This window comes from Poecile atricapillus, chromosome 1, assembly GCF_030490865.1.
Source record: "Poecile atricapillus isolate bPoeAtr1 chromosome 1, bPoeAtr1.hap1, whole genome shotgun sequence".
In the NCBI taxonomy this organism is placed as follows: domain Eukaryota; kingdom Metazoa; phylum Chordata; class Aves; order Passeriformes; family Paridae; genus Poecile; species Poecile atricapillus.
This window is the reverse complement of record NC_081249.1, coordinates 25915543-25942284: the sequence shown is the minus strand read 5'-3', so window position 1 is coordinate 25942284 and position 26742 is coordinate 25915543. Positions and strand designations below refer to the sequence as shown.

General features: G+C 39.0%; 1 protein-coding gene across 13 annotated transcripts in view; it reads right to left on the bottom strand.

Annotated features, from left to right (window-relative positions):
* MCF2L (MCF.2 cell line derived transforming sequence like) overlaps nt 1-26742 on the bottom strand; it is a 151928-nt gene that overhangs the window by 74123 nt on the left and 51063 nt on the right. The window contains exon 1 of one of the 13 annotated variants that reach the window (XM_058828864.1): nt 19066-20230. The exons of 7 other annotated variants lie outside the window; for them this stretch is intronic. In XM_058828864.1, coding sequence (XP_058684847.1) covers nt 19066-19186 — 121 coding nt within the window. In that variant the 5' untranslated portion in view covers nt 19187-20230. Of the gene's footprint in view, nt 1-7561; nt 7578-10846; nt 10862-14809; nt 14829-15918; nt 15934-16062; nt 16078-19065; nt 20231-26742 lie in introns of those variants that run through there. 5 more of the 13 variants (XM_058829097.1, XM_058829051.1, XM_058829004.1 and 2 more) reach the window with 5 other exon arrangements.

The following is a 26742-nucleotide window of genomic DNA, read 5'->3' as shown; positions in this document are numbered from 1 at the left end:
CAGGACAGCTCTCTGCAACAGCAAATTCTCCCTGTAAGCTTTAGCAGCTGTTCTGATCACCATAATCACGGCATGAATGAATAAAGTACCTTCCATGTAAAATACAGGAATAGAGTTTGTGGATGCATATGGTGCACTGAGAGATACATCTGCAAATAAAATGATACACTTCAAATTTACACAAGGACAGAACACACACCCACCAATAAATTATATTTATACACGAATGCACACAAGCAGAATACAACTTTTGCCTTTGTATTAAAACACATAACCATTTTCCTCAGTAGGAAAACGTTATCTGGCAAAGTTCCTGCCTGACCCACAATCAAGCAACTAACAAAATTTTAAATACTAGACACACCTGTGCATTTCTTCAGAAGCAGCCACAATTCAGCAATATCTTTGTAGAGCAAGGAGATCAGGCTTAAGGTCATGTTGCTTCTAATCGATTTAGAGCAAAATAGTTCCGTGGACAGTGACCTATTTATCTGTGAGCTCATCCTCAGTGCAAAATGAGAGCGCAAAACTCCATCTTTCACTCGAAGCCAAGCCACTGGGGGCACAATGCCTTTCTTCAAATTACATGCAGAGTAAGTGTGCCTGTCAGCAGGCTCAGAGGTCCTCCGAAGGGCTTGCTGGCTACCACTTCTTGTCTTCCTGCATAACGCGCTGGCACGCATTAGATGCAAGCTGTTTGCTTTAAATATGAACACATGCACTGTTCCAACATTATCAGAGTAAGAATGCATTAAAAAATTAATCCTAAATGCGCCTTGTCAGAAAACCCTCCCATTAAAAGCTCTAGTTTTAACAAACAATGGTACAGTAAATCTAGCATTATCATCTTTTTCTACCACTCACCCCTACTCCACACAGGGAAAATCACTGTCTGAGGAACAAATGCCCTTTTTCCAATGAACCTTTGGCTAGAAAGCTCCCCAGAAATACAGTCAGCTTTTCCTGTTTGTAAGGGAATTCTCACCCACATGTCTTTAATAGAACTGAACTAGGGTGTTTTCCTTGGTGGGAAACCCATCAAACACATGTTCCCTATGAAGGAGCCTACCCAAAGCAGCAGGAGCTGACAAAAAGGCATTTTACTAATGTGACTTTGCAGGTGAAAATACACTGAAAATAAGGCAAACGATAAAATAAACTAAAATAGGATCTGATCTTTCAGACATGAATGCTGAAGTGGACTTGCTTTGCCTGATCCTTTCAAGTAATTGCTCAGTGACAGACTAGCTGTTAATTAATACACTTGAGATTAGTTATCGGCCATTCAGACTCACTAATACAAAGAACGAGCCAAAGAGCACGAGTGACAGCAACAGCCATATGAAAACAAATGGACTGTTTTTCTTCACTTCACAGTGTGGTAAGAGTCCTCTCCCAACAAGAGAGGTCAAGGAAAGAGGACAGCGAGGATAAAAAGCTTGAATTGATGGTTACATCTGTTCACAAAATCCCATTTGCAGATGGAAAAAAGCTCCATTTCTGCATCAGCACTCCCAGCCACCAACCAATCCCATAAAAGAAAACCAAAACAAACCCAGGTCACTCACAGACCACACTAGAGGTTATTTTCTGAAGCGCCCCACATCTGTGTTCCCACCACTCATCTGCCATGGGGCAGGAACTGTTGGTAATCCCACACTAGTCAGATGTCAGATTCTAACAAACCTATCATCTATACAAACAGGTCTATTCAGTGCACCATGTTAATATGTGACCTGAAAAATATAGTCATTGTAATTTATTTTGAATTCTGCTATTTCATTTTGCGGTCAGTATGTTTTGTAGTAAGCCAAAACACAAGAGTTTTCTAAGCACTATCTTTTTTTAAATAAAAGCAGATTTAAAAGAAGTTACACTCCTTAGAAATATTTTACTCAACTTTTAGCTCTTCTGTATTTTATGAGTGATTAGCATATTAGATTGTGCAGAGAGTTAAAAAATAGTGAATGAGTCTCCACACCACTCCCACAAGTCATGTAAATACTCTCACATGTGAAAGCTGAGATGGAGCAGGTGACCTCTCTTAGATCAGGTAACAGCATCTGTTGCGCTGTCAGACACAGGATCTATGTCTTGGCTCCAAGCCCAGACTCCCTCCTTTCCAGGACAGCCACCTAACCCACAGGGTGGAGCGTGCTCCCAGATCAGTATCATGACTTGTACTCCTCAGACAAAGATCACACTTCACAGCATTTTAATTTCTGGCTGTTGCGCTACAGCACGGCTCCAGGAAGAACAGTCTCAGATACCTTATGCAAGTATACACAGTGATATTAACTTCTTACTTAACAGCTCCAGGCTGGTATCAAACAGTGGGCAGAGAGTCCACTGCAATATGCTTGGCTGAGCAGGTACTTCTGTTAGGAGTGGCATGGGCTTGGTGTCACCTGCAGCACAGCATGCAGGAAGTATAACCCTTATTATCTGATTGATAATACATGATGATAAAGCAGACACAGGGACACTTTCCAAACATCCATAGAGACGGAGAGGAAGTTTTATAGCCTTCCTTCAGAGATTAAAACCATGAAAAAGAGGAGCTACACCCTTCTCCAGATAGGAATTACTCCCACCTAGATTCACACAATAAGATCCAGGAACCTGATACTTTTGCAAGCTGGCTACTTCCTCAAGAAAAATGAAATACAAAACCAAAAAACCCTCCATGAATGTAAAAGAGGAAAAACAACCATGTATAACATGTTGGTTGTGCTTGTTCTCATTGTCAAGATTGAGAGGAACTATAAATCCTTGTATTAATCAACACTGACTGCTCCAGAGTCCCTTCATGTTGTACCCAATGTAGACAACAATCACATTTTAACAGGCTTCTGCCTTCAGATTTCACAGCAGAGAAAACAGTGAAATTAGTCATTCAAGTGAAAACCTAGTACTAGTTTAAAAACAATTTAATTTCTTGGATTAGCACAATAGACACATGGAACAGCCATCCTCCAGGCTCACACTTAGATTATTCTTTCCTAGCCTTAGATCTCCAAACCCCACAGCTACATATATTGTAGAACCATGGAATGGCCTGGGTTGGAAGGGACCTAAAAGATCATCTAGTTCCAATCCCTGTGCCATGGGACACCTTTCAACTAGGTTGGTTCAGAGCTCCATCAAACCTGGCCCTGAACACTTCCAGTGAGTGCGAGTTTTTTCCCAGATTGATCAATGTAATAATGTCTGTGGCTAAGAGCACCAAAATATAGCACTTGTTCCAACTCTGTTATCTTTCAATCTTGACCAACAAGGCACACCTTCATATCATACTTTTAGGGACCAGTGCCTTCAGACTTAGCAACACATGTGAAGGAAAAGTACATAGAGAGAGCTCAGCTCTTGCTCTGGAGGAGCCTTGGAACCTGCCCCCCACTTTGCTGGAGGGACAGAAGCCCTCACAGTGTCTCTGTGGAACTCAGTTTCAGATGCCTGGTTAAAAGGTGTTCAGGTGAAGGTGATTTTTTTCCCTAGCAGTTCCATTTTGCACAGAAAGATGGGCTGATGATACTACAGGCTCTTAGGAAACACTCTTCTGGTAAAAGAGGGTTCCAGCCAGTAACCAAATGGCTTTTTGTGTTAGCACTCTATTTTGGACTGTGTGTGGGGTAGAAATGTTTGCTCTATGGTTACAATACCTGAATTCCTGGCTGTGCATTTCAGAGAAGAGCAGAAAGAAAGAGCACTGAACCACAAAACCTTTCCCTGGCCTTCATGATACAGCTTAAAATAGAAGTGGAGAGGAAAATTGTGCTATGTGGGCATGCATGTTAGCAAGAAGACTTTAGGGAAAATTTAAGCTCTGTTAAAACACAAAGAAGCAAGAGCCCTCCTGAGAAAATCTTGGTGGGCACAAGAGTATGTATTTATAAATGCAAAGAAATTAATTTCAACTCCACTCAAGCTCAGCACTCAGGTTAATTCTCCCTCCCACCTCAGCATGGGATGTGAGTGACAGGCTCCAGCCTGCAGAACTGAGGAAAACACTGTGGGAAAAGCTGTTAAAGGATGGATGCAAAGTCAACTGAGGTTAAAGACTGTTATCCTAGTTTTATGAAACCCAGAGAAGGAAGCTATGACTATGGCTTAAATATACAAGATATTGTACCTGCTTTATAAAGCATGTGGAAGTGTGCAGCATAAGGGTGGCAATGTTTGTGGTAAAAGATATTAAAGTCTGGCAAGTTCAACATTAAAATATAATTACTAAACATATTTTTCCATTAGGGATGCTGTACTTAGCAAAAAGCACACCAATAAAATAATGTGGCATTCAGCATGACAAGAGCTATCCTTATAGCATCATCCTTAGTATAATGCAAATGTATACTCTCTAAAAAAAAACCAAAAAACAAAAACTAGCAAAATATATCTAACTCACACCTGTAGCTGCAAATTTATAAATCTGTGGAGTTTTGGAGACATGGAGCAATTTGATGCATAATCTGTTGGCTTCTAGTTTAGCATACCAGACTATTTAAAAGCTCCATTCATTTTCTTCCTCTAATCCTTCCTGATGTTTTTTTCAAAGAATGGATGCAAAAGAAGTTTCATTCTTTTTGAAGTCATCAAGCACTCAAGATTTACAATTCTGTCTGGTTTACTTCAAAAGATTCCAAGGATTAAAATTAGTTTATACACCCATTATACATAAACACACACACACACAAACATAAATGTTTCTATTAATCCACTATACTAAGCAGCTTGTTAAATCTTCACACAGCAACAAAACTAATCCATTTTGAAACTCCTTTGGCAATTTTCAGCTTGGATGCTAAGTTATCAAAAATGGTCTCTGCATGATTTCCAAACTTAAATTTAAGCAAGTACAACCAATCAAAAATCATGATCAGGAAACAACAATAAAAAAAACCCAATTAAAACTTCCATCCATGAAGAAATATACTCTTTCCATTGAAAACAAGCATGCTGGTAAATACAAATAGTTGCTGGAGTACTTGAAAAGGATGATGTTCAATAAAAAGACTGAGCCCTGTACTATCTTTCAAAAAGATAATGCCTGGAAAAAACATAAGGAAAGCTGCTGAGAAATTACATCTTAAAAGTACACTTTGCTCTGTAAGACAATAATAAACTTCAAAGTCTTCAAGATTACACATCCTTCACACCAGGTATCTAAGAAGTAAAACAAAAGGCAAAAGAACATGTCAGTAATTTTCAAGGCAGAGTAACACCCTACCAAGGATGGTACTTCTCTGGCCTCATTACTACTCTTCAGGGCTTTCCCCAAAGCCATGGCAGAAGCCTGGCCACTGAATGCAGTTATCACACATCTGTTCCAATTTCTAATTTAAAAATTACATCTTTCTGGTGTTCTGTGTACTGAATTTTAATCAGTTTATACTTTTTTTATTCACATGTCCTTTCTAAACAAGCTCCCCCACAAGTCTTTAATCATAGGCCTCTCCTTGGCTGTGCTGCAGGGTTTACCAAGGTTTCTTTCTTCAGAGAGACACAAGAACTGGACTTTTTTTTCAGGATTAATTTAATCACACAGGAGTTAGTAATAAGCACTTGATCCTGCAGTATTTAGTGATGGTTCCCTCTGTCCACAGCTACAAAGCCAACATAGAAATGGATGTGACCTTTTTAACTTCACAAGCAGCAGCAGTACCCAGAACAGCAGTGCCTACACAGAGATGTTGCTGTCCAGACTGCACTGTGTGAGGAAAAGAGGACTTGTGGCTTGGGACTCAAGGTTTCTGCAGTGGTGTTCAAAATTCAGAGGTGGGAGATTGCAGTCTGATGACAACTGAAAATTGTAATTCAAGGTGGAAACCAAATCACTGCTGAGCTTGGATAGAAGGCAGGACTGAAATTTGGAAAATTCAAGAGGATGAGATCTATTTTTATACTGGCAGTGGGATTAAAGAAGCAAATGAAGTGGAAAAAAAATGGATGTGGAGTTTAGTGGCAGAAGAAAGGAGAACTCAACAGTGAGTAATACCAACAGAAACACATGATGAAAGCAGCACAGGAATTAAAATTAGGAAAGGAAAACCAGGTTTATTATGTATTCTGAAACACATATATTAGTAAGAATATTGATTCAGTAAGCAAGGAAAACCAACAGAGACCATTACAACTGATGAAGTGTTGTGCCACAATCACAAATATATTTATAGCCAAAGTATAAAATAAAACTTTGTCAGCAATAGGAAACCCTTTTTATGATTCTTAAAGTACACAGAATCTTTTTTTTTCCCCAGATGAACAAGATACTTGGGAAACAGAAAAACTTTCAGGTCAAAAGTTGTGGGAGAACCGGTTCCAAAGAAAATATCATGTGCTCCTGTAATACTGATGAACACGGGAAAAGGGTACAAACTATTTATTACAAAGGAAGGAAAAGAAAATTTGCAGAAATCATCATTTCCAAAAAATTCACAAAGAGCAAACAGGACAGAGAGCCAAGAAGAGAGACCTGCTTTTGATCTGAGGCAAAATTAAGAATTAAAAAATATTCATTCCAACACATCTCTAAAATAATCAGCTGGGGTGGGTTTGGACAAGTTAGTTGTGATATTTCAGTACTGAAGGATTACTCATAGCTTCAAATGTAATAAAAAAAAAGTATGGTTATGAGATCATATCATTACTTGTCATCTTAGATTGGCAAATGTAAACAAAATTCTTCAGAATGGGCCATCAACCTGAAATCCTTCTTACACTGTATAAATCTGACCCACACTGTTGTGAGATTACACTTGAAAATGGTAAAAGCTACATAACTGATAGGATAAAAATGCCTTACTTATCAAGGCAGACTTGGTTTTGATTTGGAATTTTTGTGGCCTAGGCATGCACACCACAGCAAGCTGTGCAACCCACAAAATCCCCACACATGGGAAAAGTGTGAAAAAAAATGTAAGCAAATGCACTGAGCAATCCTCAAAGGTCACCATTCCCCTTACTTAAATATTTCCAAAATGGTATCTCAATTTCTCTCACTGTCAATTATTTCATCCTTCTGGGCTTCAACAAGCTCCACAGTTTCCTCAAGACAAGAAGATACTTAATACCAGCAAAAGACAAGACCATTTTTCACTCATCAAAAAGGAAAGAAGCAGAAAACAGACTGACTTCTTCTGAAGAGGCTACCAGGAGAATTGCTTTAGGTTCTCAACAGAAATTCACTTCCTTTAAAGAAAGTCTCACTACAATGAGAGAACAAAATACCTTATCCCTTGTACTTAGCAGCATGATATTCTTGGTTAAATTTAGTCAGTGGAAAAGAGGTAAATTCACAGGAGTTGCATTCTGTGGAAAGACATGACATAAATCACACTTGACTTTTTTATTTTGTAGATGCACGATTTTAAAGAAAATAGTAACGTATTATTTAAAAAGGCAGAGATTCGTTTAATGAGCCACTTCTCTAAAATAAGTTTTAAAAATCTAAGCCTGCAAAGAGCTGTTGTAGCATCCATAAACAACTGCAGCACAGCAGCTGTAACCATGTCCAGTTTCCAGTCTCCAAACAGGGATCCAAACAGGAAGCCTATGCCCTTACCTGATTGAAAAAGCAGCCAGTCCCTGTGATTTTAATCAACCTAAAGCAACAGACATTCTTCTTTTCCAGTTTCCCGGGATGCTTCCTGGCCCATTCAGGAAAGCAGTGTGGAGGACAAGCTTTTCAACAGCAGCATTACCTTCATTTTCCACATCACAGCCTGCTCCTTGCCCTGTTACTGCATTTGCTTTTGGCCCAGGTGTGACACAACAAAACCCCGCCTCTGCCAAGGGTGGCTCATGAGCGTCAGCCTCTCATCAGGCCAGATTTTTTAGCACATCTTAAAAACCTTCACACTGTTTTGAGATGAGCAATAACAGAAAGGGATGTGCCAGCCATGTAATTGCATGAACTTATATAAACTTGGCAGCCCACCACATCAACCTCCCAAACCTCCACCAATTAGGACGTCACAATTAACAGAAAGCAACCCTTCTGGGGTCCCCTGCATCTGCAGTCCTGGGAAAATGCTTCAACCCCAAGAGGCTTTTGAAACAGTTTTGTGTTTCTTCTCCTTTCCATAAGGAGAATGGAGATGTAAAAAAAGATGAAATGAAGGCCAAAGAGCAAATTCCACCTGTTCTGAGCTGTAGCAGCTGAACTAATATTCATGAATCTCACAAGTGTAAGACACAGCAGAGGCACAACTCCCAGCCATTCTTTCTGCTCTTCCTCTTGTTGACTCTGCAAAAAATGCATTTATTTTCCACCAGCTCCTGCCTTACCAAGTGCGTACCTGATTAGTTCAACATAATTTCAACTGAGCTCTTACCCCTGTATTTGCACTAAGTGAAAAAGCACAAGGCAAGTACATCAAAGGTGAAGGCACTCTTTGTAGTTCCCTGCACTACGGTGGCAGCAAATGAGGCCTCTTCAGTTCAGGTCTCATCCTACAGCCCATCTCTGAAGTATTTAGCAGTGCCTTTTTGATATGACAGATTTTATGCCTGTTGCCAAAAGCTTCCATCTCTCCATGCTCAATCACAGCACATCCTGTAACTGTGCTGTTTTCAACCCCACACTAGAGCAGTTCAGCCAATGCTGAACCACTTCCAGACACCTTTCCAGGATACCAAATTCTCAATACCAAGGATAAAAAATGCAGACACCAATTCAGAGAATCAGCAAAGAACTAAATATTCTCCTCAAACAGAACAACAGCAAAGAAATATTAAGAATATTAAAAGTACCCCCACTTCCCAACAAGGATTTATTTGCTGAACTATATTTTTGAGGGAAGTTTCAGGGCAAGAAATTGAAATTTTCTTTCAGAAATGTCTTGTATACACTTCTTCAGAGCATTTAGAGGAATAAGGTTTAAGGTTTTTTCATTTTTTCCCCTTTCTGAGTCTCTGAAAATCAGCTCTCAGGATTTTTTTCCTCAATGGAACGTCTTCTCCTGTGCTATGAACAAATTTGAAATGGCTTACATATAACACATATTCAAGTCCCTGCTGTTACTTACATGCAATTCCTTAGGGCACAAAAAACCAATGCACATCTTATTTTTAATAACCCTATTTTATTAATTAGTGAAGAAAATAGCAGCTCAGATACAAACAGACAACAGTATATATTAGCCTTCACAAATCAACAACAAAAAGCCTTAATTTCACTGAGCTTATATCATGTTTTCTTCCTCAGGCAAGCTGAAAGAAGCTCTCATTGTACCTGAGTGGAAGGAAAAAACTCAGCTCTACTTTGAGCTTGCCCAAAAGCACATGCATCTATCTGCCTGGCACCTCCTGGCAGCTGAGTGGTATTTAGCTTCAGCCAGCCCTGCTGGGGTGAATTCACAGGCATTAAAGGTTTACAGGTGCAGCCACCAGCAGCTGGCTGATAAATAGCTTGTGCAAATACCCCTCTTGCAAGGAAGTCTTTAGATCAAGCACTGTGCTGTAAACCAGCAACCAAAGCCTAAGTGCTGAGAAATAGACCTAATGCAAGCCTGTTCCCATCTGTGGCAGCAGTTCCACTGAAGTTATTGCCTCCCATGCAACAGCAGAGATTGGCAGCTAATCAGTATATTTCTGGTGTACTCCACAATTTGGCACACTGCAACCCAAAGCCTACTTTGTCACGTTTTCTCTGCTTTTATATTATTATTTTATACCATATTGCCTCCCCTCACTTGCTTAACTGTTGGCACTGTGCTCTAAAACATGTCTTCTCTCCCTGAAGCACCGATGCTTTTTGCAGGTTACAAGAGCAACCTCTGTTTTTTCCTTTCTAAAATAAACATGGTCACATAGAGGAAATTGTTTTAAAAAATTTAAACTATTCAAGAGTGAACAAGCCCATTGTTTGCAGAGGAGACTTCAGGGCAGCAGCATGCTACCATGACTGGGCTATAGAGCATCCACAAAAATCCTGGGCACCACAAGGGCTCGAGGCTGCCGTGTGCTGGGAGAGGGGACAGAGCATTCTCATTGTTTAAATGTAAACAATAATAATAATAGGGTTTTGTAAAAGAGAGAAGGAAGCAAACTAATGTGGAAAACAGTTGTTTTTACTCTGTTTATGACTCCTTGTTCCCAAAAAATATGCTGGGTTACTTTGTAACACTGAAGGGAATAAACTAAGGTGACCTGAAACCGGGCAAATGGCTGAAACCCCATCTGATAAAATGGGCTTGGGAATACCTTTTCTCTTTTCTGCACTGGAAGCATGCCAGAGTGGAAATACTGGGTGGAGGATCCATAGCTCTTGTGACTTTAAGCATTTTATCCTCAAACCCCCAGTCCAATTCCAGTTATTTAGGGATTAAACACTGCCAAATGGTAGCTTAGGCACCTTCAGGGAGAAAGCTGTTACCTGAGTCCAAGCACACAATCCCCAAAAAACCTCCTGACACCCCAGAACGTGAAGTTCATTACAGATTTTCCCAACACACTCAAGTTCTCTGCATATAGTCTGATCTGTATTTAGACAACTGAATATAGAAAGAAATTTCACGTGCTAGGCCAAACACCCAAGTCCTTCTTTAGGCAAAGGCAAAGAAACAGGCTTTATCGGGAGCTACTAAAACAGTTCTTATGTTTTTAGGCTTTAATATTAAAGGTAGATTGCAGCAAACCTCCTTTAATGCTTTCAGTAAATGTAGCAGCAGAGGTTGGTTTTGTGCTGAACTGGAGGTGCACATTACTCATACTTGGGAGAAGGCTAACCAACTTAGAACACCCCAAAAAACTTGGAATCTTGAAATTTTTTCCCAAAGAATTGAGCCCTAAAATAACTCTCTAAAGGCAAATGACAACATCTGCAAAAATTATTATTACAACTTACCTTGCAGACAAAGAACATCATTTTCAATTGCTGGAAGTCAGAAAAAAAAATCAGAGAAAGAATCAAGGTCAAATACTATCAACCAAAAGGGGAAAAGTTCACACTGAAAGTACTAGACACCACCTGTACTTGCACCTGAAGTCCTTAAACAGTCTTTGATAGCCATCATGGTAGATGACACAAATCATTACCTGTGCCCCACATGCACAGTCAAATTAAAATGTCTGAAGGCACTACTAGAGATCTGGATGGCAGAAGCTAGAGAGTTTGAAAGGACACTTGGAGAGCTGTATTCTCTCCAGAAGGACATGTTTCTAGTTTCTGTTTCAAAAATGCAGCTGTAACAAACAGTATTAGAAAGATAAAGTTTCTCTAATGTAAAAGGATGAGGCAACATATTGAATTCTTCACTTCACATACTACCCCTCTTTAAAAACAACTGACTTATTGATCCCTATCCACTTTCTCATATACACCTTTGGATCCATCAAAGATGGTAAGAATTAGGAAAGTGCTTGGCCAAAGCAGAGAAAATGTTTATTTAATCATGATGTCTTAGGTACTAGTGGGTATTCTGCTCCACAGACTCACTGCGTGAAACAAGTTGCTTGTGTTTCATGAAAGAAGACAAAAACAAAGGCAATATATATTGCATCTTTCCTTCAAATAAAAGCAAGTATCAAGTAGCTCCTTCCCCAAAGGCCAAAAGACACAGATAAATGAGTTCTTCCACTAGCTCTCTGCCACAGAATCATATAAACTATATGTCACATACTTCTAAGGTGATTTTTCATTGAAATAAATCAAGAGAGGGAATCATTCAGAGAACTACTCATCACTTACACAACTAAGCAACAATTAAGCTTGTCCATTTGAAATTCCTAATGGTTCTCAGAATATAGCCCTGTCCAAATTCAGATTACTGTATTTAATTCACATATCACAAGAGCTTTTGTAATCCAGGACAACTCTAGGATAAATTTTCATGAGAATTGTACTGGACACAATTTTTAAAAGTGTATTCTTGACTAACTGCTTACACCTGAAATTACAGCTTTACTCCCTCCCAACTGCTCCACCAACTACTATGATTTGCTAAATGGACAAAACCCCTTACTAAAAGGCAACTGCAAGCCATTCCCACAGAGCCCTTCAGGAGCTTTGTCTAACTTGGTCCCTCGACTCACTTATTTGTGACCTCTATTTAAAAAAGCTCCAGAGTTGACTAGAAATTTTGAAGTTACAAAGAAGGGGAAGACTGATAATAATTAGACGAGGCTGAGATTCACTGCATGCTGTCAACACTGTAGGTGGAAAAATCTCATATTTTTTCCACCTGGAGGGTAACAAGGAAGAAGCAGCAGCCTGTACAGAAAATTCCCAGGTCCTTCAGTTAGTTCCTTGGCCTCACTCCAAAAGGAAAGAATGAACTTACTCAACAGCCTGGTCCCTCATCCTGAATTGTGTGCAAGTTGACAAACTCACAGCCAATGACAGCAAAGGCTGCTGACAGATACTATAATGAAGAGTAAGTATATGTGAAAACCAGAGCTGTCAGCAGCCCTTGGCCATTATTTTCAGAAAAGAAACAGCAACCAAGACTGCAGAAGGTTTCATGCCATATTCAAGTCCAAGTGCAAAAAACAAACTGTGATGTTGGATAAACTGCTGTTTAAAATAAAATCTTTTTTGGGATGTTTTTTTACATCCCTGAGCAAGAAATGAAAAACATAAAAGTTGCACTGATCTCGGCTTCCTGCTTTGGAAGAAGATGTAATGGCTCCAAAATAAGATAAAATAAATAAGTAAATACAAGAGCTAGCTTTAGTCAGGAAGTGCTGGAAATCTTACAATAAACTTTGATACTTTTAGCTTAGGTTGCTTCTGCACGAGGCCATGTGTGTTCAACCTTTTCAGGTAAGCTTAACCTCCGAGGTTAATTTGAAGATCATGTGGGATTTCATTAAACACTGTAAGCATATACTGTAAGAGGAAATACTGCAAACTATTAAACACGACTTCAGCAGAACTAAACAGATTGCAACAGCACATGGGATTGGCAACTTCTTGGAAGAACAATGAAGAAGATAAAGGGAGTAAATAAAGCTACATCCTGGCTCCAGGACTGGTTCTGCCCAGAGAGTAAATATCTACTTATCGACAGTTCTCCATGTGGAAAAGCAAAAGTATAAGAAAAGTAAGCCATTTTTACTCTAAATTCTTGAGGCAGAGTCTCTCAGATTATTGATCAGGGCAACTCTTTTTTTTTTCACTCTTGCATTATTTTTTCAGTGGCCCTGAAAGCAGGAAAAATATAAATTCCTACTAGCTCACTGTCTGTTATGGTGTAATGTCATCTATAGCTACTCCCTCTAATTGAATGGGCTTTTCAAATAGCACTAATGGTCAGGAAGACATTTTTCCCCTATTTCAAGAGTCAAAGGCACAGTCAGATTTAACTTTCTGAGGTTAAATCTGAAGCACAGTCAAATTTAACTTTTATTTTACATGTACTGAAGTAATGGAATTATTTTTCACATTTTTTTCCTCCATTCACATGTGTAACCCCTAAAATCACACAACAAGCCTTAGAATAGGTCTGTTCCCTGTAAGAAAACTCAAAGACAGCTTAAATCTCAGCAAACAGGGGAAAAGAGAGGCTAAAAAGGTCCAAGGGAGCAGGCTCACGGAGTTCAGGGTGCATCTATGGATGAGCAGCCTAGAGGTACAGTCTTGTACTGCCCTCAGTTCTGTGTGCCTGTCTCTTGCCCATTAGAGAGACTCTAAAAGTCTTTGTTTTCTTGGAAGAATCATCATCCAGGAGCCTAAAAGTGGTGGTCTTTATTGCAGTATCCCAAAATGTTTTCCTTCCTTATCATGCACACAGGTGGAAAAGTAACATTCTTTCTTCTAAATTAAGGACCAAAAATTTGGAAATAGTAACTTTTCCAACAGTGCAATTCAGAATGTTGTAGTTGTATTGAAATCACTTTTTTGAACACAAAAAATAAGACATAATAAGAAATTTCAGGAATCTTGAGTGAGACCAATCTCACAAATTTGCTAATAATGTCATGCTTTTTAGATATTTCTACTTTCTATCACAGCATGCATCTTGCTGTATTGTGAAATACACTTCTCAAATAATGCATTTCCTCCACTTTTACTTTCTCACACAAAGAATAAAGATTTTTAGAGTTAAAAAAAAAAAAACCAAAAAAGTGTTTAAAAAAAAGGAATCTAAAGTCCCTCAGATTTATAGGACAGGTCAATACAGACACTTAAGTGAAGGAAGAAAAACATTTGCCAGTGTTGCTGAATTGGTGTCTGAATATTAATAACCTCTTTATCAGAAAACATATTCTGAACACATATCCCTATTAAATTGTATGATGATGCTCTTAAAATTATTTTGGGAAAGAAACAGTTCACTTTTGATGGACATCCCACTTGGGATCTTTCCTGTCTTTAAAAGGATGTCAGCTGTGACTGGTTTTGCTGATGTGCTCACTTTTCACCAAGCAATTTGTCTGAGCCAAATAAATCAATTATGTACATCACAGTTATTAAATGGTAATAAGTTTGAGGAATGCTATCTGAAAAAAAAAAGTCTATAAAAACCTTCTATGAAAATTTAAATCATAAAATACCTGATGTTTTACTTCCTTTAGAAAAAGGTTTTTAAAATACAACCCAAATACCACCATTTACCACTCAGACTCTCCAATGATGTGTTTTCTATGACAGTGTATATTTTTAAGAATCAATGAGCTAGGAAAGTTTATATTAAAACTATTGAAATACATGGGATTTTTTGGCACATATAAAACATGTTTAAAATACTCCCAAGAGCACAGCCCCAAGCCACACACCTTACACACCCCTGACTTAGCAGACTACACAGGTCTGTTTACATTTACATTTGCATTACAATTGCAGTTATTAAAAGTTAAGCCAACTTACCCTGTGCAACAAAGTCCAACCATGAACACCATTCTGAGAAAAAATAATAACTCTTCATTTCTGCTACTGAAATTCCTCTCTGATTCATCATCAGAGAAGAAGGAGGTCCACTTTTCCCTTCTCCTGCTCAGAACAAACTGTCCCAAGAGGGTAAGAGCTTTTGTATTACCTGAACTTTGTTCCATAAATACAACAGGTGGCACAAGATGACTTCACAAATATATTTTCCCCTACTAATGCCATTGTTCTTGTAATTATCTTTTTAATTATAGTGTTCTCCCCTCGTGACCCCACCCTGAATATTTACAGACTGCTGATACACCCAGAGTCTGATACAGTATATATAAGCATAAGCCCTTAGCATATTTTTGCTCATGTTAGGCTTTAACAAGGCAAAGCAGAACTGTTTTTCATGCAGATATTCACAATGCTATCTGGAACTAGTCATATTGAATTGCTCACTCACTATCACCTCTGTTATAGATTCACATCTAACTCTTTTTTCCATCTGTCTGATCAAAAAAGTGCAAGAACATTTCAGGCAGGACAGGTCAATCAAAGTCTCAAGCACGGAAACCCAAAATCTCAAACGAATTCCTTTTAAACACCTTTATGCAGCCAGCAAACAAAGGCATGAAAGCAGCAAACAGTAAACACAGCCCCACACACCTGGACCTATCTAGTGTGGGGACTAACAGTAATGAAATTGTTTTGGCAGACCTTAACACTGACCAGAAATGTCAGTGTTTGCACAGGGTCCAGGCAGGCTTTGACTGCACTGAAGCCTTCAGGTACTTAAATATTTCTGCTATTTTTGTGTGTTCAGTCTGACATTTCCTGCATCCACACATTCTGCTAGCCTGCCCATAAACTAACTCCCTCTCCCCTTACAAAAATGCCCAATATCCAAAAGAAATACTCATGCAGCTTCAGGAAAATACGTATCCCATCTGCATCCCCTTGGCTGACAGAGATGATGCAGAAGTGCTTTTCCTCTAAAGTCTTCTTCACTCTTTGTGGTAGATTATTCATGTCAAGGATTAACCAAACTCTGTCTGACTCACTACAAAACCTATGAGACCCCCACATTACAGTGCTGCTCACTGTACCTTTTCGCAGAACTTCTTTGGATTGGAAGGACTCTGTGACACAGACAGTCCTCTCAGCCATGCATTCATCACACTCCTAGAACTACACACAAAAGCAAACTGCCCTAAATCTCCAGTCAGTCATCTTTGCCACAAAAAACCAACCTGAATCCACAGTGAAAAGATGCAGACTACAGGATGCCTCCAAAGATACTCCCCGTCCATACCATGCGCAGCACAGACTGAAGACAGATGTCTCTGGCATCTCCACTTGCCAGACTTGTTCTACAGCTCTCTGATCGAGCTGACCTACTGTTCCCATTTGCTTAGAGAAAAGAGGGAGACTCTCAAAGCACAGTCTGTGAGCACTGCGCTGGGATGCCCATCACAAAGGGCCACAGCATGTCAGCACCCTGGAAAATCTCCCCTGCTGATGGGTATCCCCAGAGAAAACTGTTCAGAGCCACAGCTTCCCAGGGCTGAAATCCCCCCCAAACCCACAAGTGCTGTCCCACCTGCTTGCAGTCAGAGGTGAAGAAGCACACAGAAGATACAGAGTCAGAGATGGATTCAGAAAACACAATGCTGTCTCACAGCAGTCACTGTACCAGCCTGGGCCCAAACATCTGCGTTCCAAAGAGAAAGTGGCACCAGAGCTAAGGGTGAGCAGAGAAAGGCAACACAGCCTGCCCTGAGTAAAAGACCCCTGCAGAGAACACTGCAATGAAGATTAGGCCAAGGAGGACAGATTCAACTGTCAACGAGCTGTAAGTAAATAAAGCCTGCTTTGTTAAAATGAAAATAAAACAGAGATAGATTTGATGAAGTAAGATGACTCTGGAAGCCAGCCCAGCTTCCCTTATTAAGGTAAATAAGGTAATGCAAAATCAATATACTAACTAGAACATTTATTGTTCAGTTAAAAGTTTCTATATTCTATATTAAAGATTTTAATGTGCAGGGCAAAGATGAAGTGACAGCAAAGCAAACATGCTCTCAGCAATTTCCAGAGATGCTAATGAAGAGAGAACAAAGCTTTGTGAGACTTGGGACAACAGGACAGAGCGGCTCAACTTTGTCACAGGAGAAGAGAAGTGCATACATCATGGGATTCATAGAATCACAAGCACATTTACTTTGGAAATACATTCTGCCAAAATTGTGATTTCACCCAGCATAGCTACAGGACAGAAATGTTCCCAGGCTGGAATACCTCTCCCTTTTTGCAATCTAAAACTTTGATCTACCTTCTGTGTAACATTTGTCTGCAAGTGCCACTGAAATCTGAGGTTTGCTACCAGGAAGGCGGGAAAGCTTGTACCCGTCCAAAAGGCCATAAACCAGCTTTGACCAAAACAATGGAGTAATTCTTACTGGATATACAAGGTTAACATTGAAAGCCTATAATTGCTTTCCTACTGTCAACATAAAATGGGTAACAGGAAGGAAAGGAAACAGAATTTTTGCATACTTGAAGACTTCAAACAGAAAAGGCTGCCACATGATCAAAAAGAGTTTTGGAATAATAATAAAGACGGGTGGGAGACAGAACAGACAGCTTCCTACAGAATCTTCTATTTTCTGACTATACACACACCTCTAAATAGTGAAAGGAAGATGTAAGACATGATTGCATAGCATTACAAGGTTTATATTAAGGATCTTGGTCTAAAGGAAATTAGGCAGAAATTAGGAATGTTATCTCTTAGAATGTATTCAATGTATTAAATTTGTGTTTTTCTCATATGTAGACAATGCTTTGCCTATACTTTGGAATAGCTCAAATCCATTAATGAATGGCCAGCAGGTACTTGAAACTCATAAAAACATGAATATAAATATTTGGTAAAAGTAATGGTTTTCATGGCTACACTATGGACTTGATTGCAGTGTGAGTGCTACCAAGTGATAGTTGAAACCTACATGAAAGTAAAACTGAAATTTGAGACCTTGTTTTGTTTTACAAAATGGCATTCCATATGGTTAAAATACCACTACATTTTTCCTGATTTTTCTTTACAGTTATTAACAGCAATTTACATCAAAACTTTTTCTAGTCTCAGCTGAATAGAATTGTTAGATTTCGATAATTTACTAGTAAGCACTTCTAAAAGTACCAAATCTTAGCCTCACAAATGCCCAGAACTGGTAAGTCAGGAAAGGTGAAATCTTTATATTTCATAAGTTATAAAAAAAGGTTTATTTAAAAAACCCTTATAATTTTAATTCCAAACACAAAAGATGACAAAAGATTCAGTGAGCATAGTCCAAATGAAAGTGTAAGAAAAGAGTATCACCAGAAATGCATTTTTCTCTTTGTATTTTTTTTTCTAAGAGTAAATGTCAACATCAAAGAAAGGAATACTGAAAAGCCTTGAAAATTAACAAAAGTAGCTTAGTTTATGTTGATGTAGATTTCCAAATAAATTTTAAAAAATTTTTAAAAAAAGTCTTTTTTTTTTTAAAGATCATAATAGGTCACTGTACATAAAACAAAACAATAAAGTTTTAATTAATTACTGAAAAATCTACTTCATCTTATCTTGGCCAGTCAGGATTAACTTATTTCAGAGAAAAAAAAAAGCAAAACAAAATGTAGTTTACTAAACACAAAGATTATATAATTATCAGTCACACTAACACATACTGTACGAAACAGATTTTGAGACTGAGTAAGTGGTGGCAAGTCCTAAATTTAGTATATTACAGATGTGATCAGAGGCTTCTTGACTTTTTGAGTACAGTTATAAATATTTTCTTCTGCATAAATAGGTATACTTTTCAGGAGAGGAATACTCAAGCAATGCTCTTCTAGAATTTAAAAGGAGGGCTGATGTAAAGCTTTCAAATCGATACATCTGGAAATGCAAGAAAAACATGGTATTAAGTTTTTCTCTAGTAGGTGACAGAGAGTAATTACTATCATAATACCTGATATTGATAAAGATTTGTATCTTTTAACTGTAACAGTTGCTGGATCCCTATATGAGTACACTTTCAGAAAAAAAACCTGCTTGTGCCTGCAAGAATCATCAGTTGAAAAAAATCAGTAACACAAATCCCAGGCTGCTTACTGCTCATATTCAACTCACAAGCTGCCCAAATTTAGTTGCAACATTCTGTGTACACACACATCACACTATAGGATCACGTATACATTCACCTCACCAGAACATATTTGATGTGGGTTATTTCTTGAGTGCCTTCTGCCATGAGGGATTTGGAAGAATCTTTGTAGGATCCTAAAAGGACTTTCATGTCCTTCCCTTAAAAGGCGGCGTTGAGACATGGGTGTATCTTCACCAAAGATTCAGCAAAGGAAATGAAAGATCTCCTCTTTAGAATAACTCTCTTCTAACACACTGAAAAATACTCTGATTTTGTTTTTAAATGTCAATGGAGTGTGAAATTTCTTTGTCAAATTCAGATGATACCAAAAATGATAAAAAGGCTGCAGTTGAGTCCTGGAAGAGGGTGCACTGCAGTTATTTGTATTGTATATGCTTTTCTTCAGGAACCAATACCTAGTTCCACTAGAAAGTAAAAAGGAGGATTGGATAATGGACTGAAAATATCAAGATGCTTTCTGCATGAAGTTGCAACACACTCTCAGTTCCTACAATGCTGCACCCAGCAGACAGGACATCTTGCCACAGCTTCAGTCTTCTTTTAGCGTGATCAGTATGCATAAAAAAGTCACAGCTCCTCACACAAGCAGGGCAGACTAGCAAGTGACATCTCAAGAAAATAAAAAAAGGTGCAGAACTGTCTGGTCTTTAGTTTTTTATCCAAAATAACTATCTCCAAACTAACAGTCCTGTGCTGTTTAGGATGAAGGAAAGCCCCCACAAAACATCCAGGTTGTCGATGCACTCCAGCCGCGCAGGGAGATCCAATGCCAGAGCTCATCCCAAGCAGCTGGTACAATCACCTCCTTCTTCACATCCTTCTCCTTAAAGTCAGGTATGTTCAGCTGTTGCAAAGAAACTTGCAAGGTTTCTCCTGAAGAAAGGCATGTTGAATGTCTTTCTTTTAACTTTACAGTCTTGCTTGTAAGCTCTCAGCTCCGCACTCTGAAGACAAACCTCACACTGACACTTGCCGCATTTCTACTTTGTCTCAAGCACCTGGTATCCTTCAGGGACAAGTGCTATGCTCAAGCCAGCAAATTAAAAGGAAATAGCATTGTGAATACAATGCTGTTGGTTAGAAACTCCTCTTCAGTTCATTTGCCCAAAGTTAGACTCCTACCATCAGAACAACTCCTCTTCCTCCCCCTGTATTTACACAGAGCCCTTCAAAGGCAGAGCTTGTGTCCAGAGTATGTGAGCAGAGAGGTCTTACGAGAAAAACCTGGGTCTTCCTGGGAGTTAACAAACAGCTAATAGGAAGGAAGGGAGGGGAAATGAATCCCAGGCTTTCTCAAAACGTATCAGGAAACCCTACACTGTCTGCTCCCCCTGTCTCTTTCAGTGCAGGAGAGAGGAAATTGATAATGCTGCTTTACTTGGCAGTCAAGATTTTCCTCTCAATTCTGTTTAACTATGTCCTGTATAGCCACAGGTCTGCCACAACCCATTATGCACATCACCCTGAAGAAGTGTTTTAAAATATATATATCATCTATTACTCTGAAAGCAAATTCAAAGAGACAATCTTTAATTAAGTGACATTGAGGTAAATATTAAACACCTTATTACAAAATATTAGTTTGCATACACTGTGCTAACAGAGGAGAATAACTGGAAAAAGTTCAACTTTTGACATGAAGTCATGAACAAATGTGACAATCTTAAAATTAAAAAAATTAAGAATAGATGAGTTCCAAGCAAATATCACTTTTTTGAAAATTCATTATATCAAGCAGATGGACCACTGCATATTGCAGCTGATCCATACATGTCCTGGATCACAGGCTTTTCAAGCTTACTTAAATACCCAGAAATTCACAGGAAGGAAGGATTGGAACAGCCTAGTGGTGGATACACACTGCCCCTGTAGTATATACTCAGGGTTCAAACAATAGAGGAACTGAGTTAAGTCACAGCATTGACATTAGGCAAAATTCTGTGTTTTCTTGTGTTGCTTGTCACTGCGGGCACAAAGCAGTGATTCTGGCCAGATAAAGGGGAACAGCAACATCCACAAGGAGAACACTGCAACACGCTCCTTGCTGAGTTTGCCAGTGGAGGCACCAAATGTGACCAGGAGATTCCTGTGGCCATTTGTCAGCCAGGGCTTCCCTCCTACCCAGCAGGATAACTACTTATTTGGGGCACATCAGCCTCATGACCTAAGGACCTGTTCTGACAAATCAAGTGGGATGAGGATGAGACCACACACCCTTCTTCAGCAGCCAAGCCTCACTAGAAAATGAGGCAGACAGGATAAGAGAAAATGGCCTCAGGCTGCACCAGGGAGGTTTAGATTGAACACTAGAAAATATTTCTTCACAAAAACATTTGACAGGCACTGGATCAGACTGCCCAGGGAAGTGGTTTATTCACCGTCTCTGGAGGTATTTAAAAACTCATATATGTGACTTTGGGATGTGGTTTAGTTGTGGACCTGCCAGTGTTGGGTTAATAGCTGGACTTGATCTTAAAGGTCTTTTCCAACCTAAATGGTTCTCTGATTCTATGAAAAGTGACTCTTTGTCACAGTGGTGTTTGGACCATGTGATGACACCAGTGGTGCATGGCGAAAACCTCACCAAAAATTCATGTAGAGGATTATTACAAGGAAAAAGGATGTTCTCCTTTCTTTCTTCACATATCAAATGCATGCAGAAGATTGATGACTTAAACTTGGTAAGTACCCACAATCCTACTGAAATCTAGCCATTAGCTACATCCCTGTCCGCAAACAGGCTTTTAATCTTCTTTCAAGCACTCAAATTTGTGCCTAGAAGCAAAGAAATTAATCACAACAATGGCTATGGTAGCGCGCAATCAGAAGGAAACAGATGGTGTAATGCACTGTTTTCCAAACAGCAGCAGCTTCTATCTCCAGGAAAATAATCTGAATATTTTCCCTTGATGTTGGCATTACTATAACAAAAGCTCCTATTTGAAGGACATCTCTGCTCTGTACAGCATCAGCAAATTATGCCAGAGTTTATAGACAGCAATATTTTTTGAGTATTAGTTGGCAGAACCAACTAGACTGCACGTATCTCTCCTTTCACATCACATAAACTGTAACATTCGGTGGGTAACACCCCTCCAATTATCTTTAAATGACTGCAGACAGCCTGATGGAGTCAACACAATTGTGGCAATGAAATAGGGCTTATTTTCCTAATGCTTCATTTCCAGGTCTGTTTCTGAGCACAGGTGGAGTGTTGCACATTGACAAGAGAAGCAGCCACGCTCACTTACAGCTGTGTGCTCTCTGATTCCTCCTTTGCCAGGGACTCTCAAAATACTTTAGAACAGTAACTTCAAGTTTTCTTTAATCATTAAATTAAAATGCCATCACTTTCTTCACCACTAAATGTTCCTACTTCTCCTTTCGAGTTTTTTTTTTGCACAGAGGGTCTTATCTTTACAGGACATCTCAAACACCCTACTGTGATCTTTCCTCCAAATCCTAACAATTATTTACATCCTTATATATATATATATATATATATATAATATATATATACTTATATATACTTCCTTACATCCTCACATTTCATATAATGTTGAAAGATCCACATTAAGGAGCACGTATCCCTCCTAACTGTACAGAGCAGGAGGATCTGGCAGCAGAATCATCACTGTTCTAGTTTTTTCTAAATTTATTCCATTTCTCCACATTTCTTGCTATCTCCTGATAAGCCACTAACACTGGTGTTGCTGTTCCTCCTATTGTAGACCTTGTTTTTCAGGGAAAAGAGTACATCTCACAGACAAGAAACATGGCAGCTCTCATGCTCTTCAAGATCTCACCACACACACAGGGCACAAGAATCCACCCGTGCAAGCTGTATCTTCCACCACACACTTTTTTCCCTGGAGTTCTGGCAGGTAGGAGGAACTCCAGTATCAGAAGTGTCTTCACATCCCCTGTAACATCCCAGAGTGCTGCAGGACTGATCTCTCATGAAGAACATAAAATTCTCTGAAAATTGCATGGGGAACTTCATCTACCATACATATATGCAGAGCACAGAAATTGTTTCTTGGATCAGTTTCTGAAAGCAAATATAAGGGCACATACAAGTTAAATCTTGCCATGTGGACCTTTCAGCATCAGCACACTCACAGTAACAGTGGAAATGAAATGAGGGGGAAGAAAAGTGAATGTTGTTTATATTTTTCTCTTTAAATCATGTGTCATCGATTATGTCCTGCATACTTATTTATTTTGTTAACAGTCATACAAACAGAAAGAAAAATTGGACTCATGCTACATTATTGTACAAACTGATTGTCTTGCACATATTAAAATGTAATATACAAGTTCTAATCTGAAATGTAAGCTGTTTTATAGAATTGAACACCCACACACCATAACAAGTTAGTACTGATTGTTATTATGCTTAGTCTGGAGCTTTTTTATAACCCTATATAAGTGTTGAATTATGGCAAGTTGGTTGTGTTAATTTTTGAAACTGAAAACAGGTTGTCTAAGATTAATCCATGCCATAGGCCAGTCACTAGGCTAAAACAATAAAGAGTCAACTAGAGGCTGATTTTAAATGAAAAAGAAAATGTAGCTGAGATGTTAAAGACACAAAGCTTGATATTTTCACATTCACAAATTCCACAGGGTTCTTGTTGAGTGAAAATGCTGAGAAAACCTGTCTGAAAATCCAAGAAATATACCATTATTCCATGGGCATTCTAGATTCTTGAAACAGAAGAAAAGACCGAATCTTGCTTTTTCAATGTGGACAAGATTAATTTAAAGTTTAGGTACAATCATTTGCCTTTATTATTTTTATGCTTGTTATAATTGGACAGGTGTGCTTGTATTTCACTTTCAGACTACTCTAGCAGAACATTCTAGGAAAAAGTTCAAAAAGAGGTCCCGTCAAGTATTCTAGAGAATCTGTCATCTGAAAATACATTTAATAAAATACCATTACATAGCAGCAGAAGCTGGAGTGGGAAGAAATTTCAGAAATAGGTATATGAATGTAGATATATCTGAGTGAACATAAAACCCACTGCAAACAAACTCAGTGTCTTATAAAAACATAGACAGCAATAAATATTCTTAATATTTTGATGTTGATTTATTAAGGGCTGGAAGTTTAAAGAATTATTTGGTATCACAAGAAATCTAGACTGGAACCCTGAATTAAGCTACAAGAGTGAGTTACAAGAGTGAATTAGGTTAGTTGTCCAAGCTTAATCCTAACTGGATGTATCTGCTCAGAGACAAACCATGATTGTAATAAGCATCAGATGAATATAAGTAGATCAGGATTGAGATAAATGGACAGCTTGCATTCTATTTATACTTGCACATTATGCTGCTGAGCCACTTCTGCCAGTCTTTCTTTACACCAGAAAGATCTCTCAAAAAATTTAAACTAAAATAATTCCTAAACCTAATACAAAGTGTTTTGCAATTTAAATGTACAAACAAAACATTGCAATATATAAGATCAGGGTTTTTATATTCTGGAAGTGTTAACACTTAACTGTCAAGATAACCAAAAGCTCTTAAAGCCTAACATCTGTCCCTCTAATTTAGGTAATCTTATATTGCATGTCTGAATCTCCTGAGGGTTAGCAATAAATGTGACCCATCTCCAAAAGAACAAGCTCCTTTGCCATTAGCAATAGAAATAACTCTGAAAATCACAGTGGATCAGAAAAATAACTAGAGGAGAATGTCTCTTTATGATCAGCCAAAGTGAGATTTAATGTCCAACAAGACAGCATTTCCACTTTGTCCTTTAATCTGAGTCCTTTCACTTTTGAAGGCAAATAGCAATCAATTTCAAAACTTCCGAGATGTTCTAGGAAAGAGTAAGGAAACTGCATATACACTGACAAAGAGAATGAGGTCAAGAACATGGGAAAAGCCTTATCAGTATCCAGTGCCAATGCAAAGCAACAGGTAAATGCCATGTGATATTGGAGCTAACTGTGCAACTGCCACCACCAGCTCACTCATTTACTTAAATTCTACCAGGTAAAATTACTTGGAAGGTGACAATTACAGGTTGTGATTGAACAGATCTGTCAGAGGTATGAGGTCTACCTTTTTGGTCAGAAGTGAAAGCATATGAAGAGGAATCTGCTCACATTGGAAGCTCCTGGGAATTATTTCAGTCCTAAGCTAGATGTGAACCCCTGCTTTCACCCAGCCACAGTTCAGCACCTGACTGCTGCTGCTCTGTGAGCCCAATGCAAGGGAGGAAGGAGACCACAGCAGTGGGGGCCTGTAGAGAATGGATTTTCACAGCAAGACAAGCAGAAAGAAAGTGATGGGAGACCTTTGGTGCCTGCCCACTATGGAGTCACTGCAAGAGGAAGCTGCTGCTGATAATCAGATAAAACAATTGGCAGCAAAAAGAGGTGGCTTAAAATGGTTTATCAAATACAGTTTTATTGACTATGTCCTATAAAGATATTGTTGTTTCAGGCTTATCAGGCCTTCCTTGTGCATACACCCTGAGGCACTGTGGTTGTTCCCATCATGTACCAGCTAACAATCAAATTCAGGGACTCAGGGTAAGTAGCTGGCTTTATATATTGACTTATGCTAGTGAAAGCTCTGTTCAAAAATTACCTACATGTAATACCACATGTATATATGCATATACATGCCTATGCAAACACATATGAATGTACAGAAATGAATAACAGATGCAGTCAACAACACTGACTGACCTTCCAGCAAACATCTCTGCAGAATGAGCTGCACAAAATCTGATGTTGGAAAAACTCTGGCTGACATTTAGGAATCTTTGATTATGCTCAAAATAGAATTCTTGTTCAAGGTATACAGCACTTTTCCATCAGGATGAGTTCTGGCAGAAGCAGGCAGAGAAGGGGTTTGAATGCATTTACACTCTAGACAGACACGGCTGCTTTCCCCAACCGGCTCTGCCGCATTTCAGATTAGCAAACAGCTCACTAATGAAACCTGCACTTCCTTAGCTTCTCCAAGGAGACAGAGCACCTGGGAACACATTTCTCAGTTGTTCAAGAGGGGCTGATTTTGCTGAGGGCCAGGAAAATGCAAACTCCATGATTTTCAGGTCATTTCCTGCAGATGATACCTTTGACAGCTATGAAACACTGTAAAGACTGCTGCTGGATCAGTGCATCCAGACAGCTCCCAGCAGGGATGGGCCCTGGATACAGCTTCAGGTGTTCTCAATAACCTAATATGTACAGAGGGAAATCACTGCTGAGCACCTACATCAACAGAGGATGTTGTCTTGCAGTGCTACCACAGGCCAGGAGCACGCTTTCGGCCTTCAGTCTCTGCTACCCTAAACTTCCTTCCTCTGAAAAATTTTCTCTGTTGCCATGTGCTTTGGACCCAAGGGATCTAGTGCAGAGTTCTCACATCTTCTCTTATCAGACTTCAATTCTTCCACACTTTTCACAATCCTCTCTTAGTCTCTTCATGAATGGGCTATTAATAAAACGAGAGAGTTTTCAGTTGAGTGGCTGCTTTGAAATTCTTCTTCATGCACTGTTACACCAATTACAAATGTATGGCAGTAATCCACTCAGCACAGATGAAGCAGTGCTATTAATACTTTACAAAGCTTGTATGCAGCTGTAAGTAATACCTTTTAGGGACCTTTCAAAAATGCTGCAAAAATCCCTGGCCTATAAGAACTCCATACAATTTTTCTCAGGTTACTGTTAGGATGCAGCACAGCAG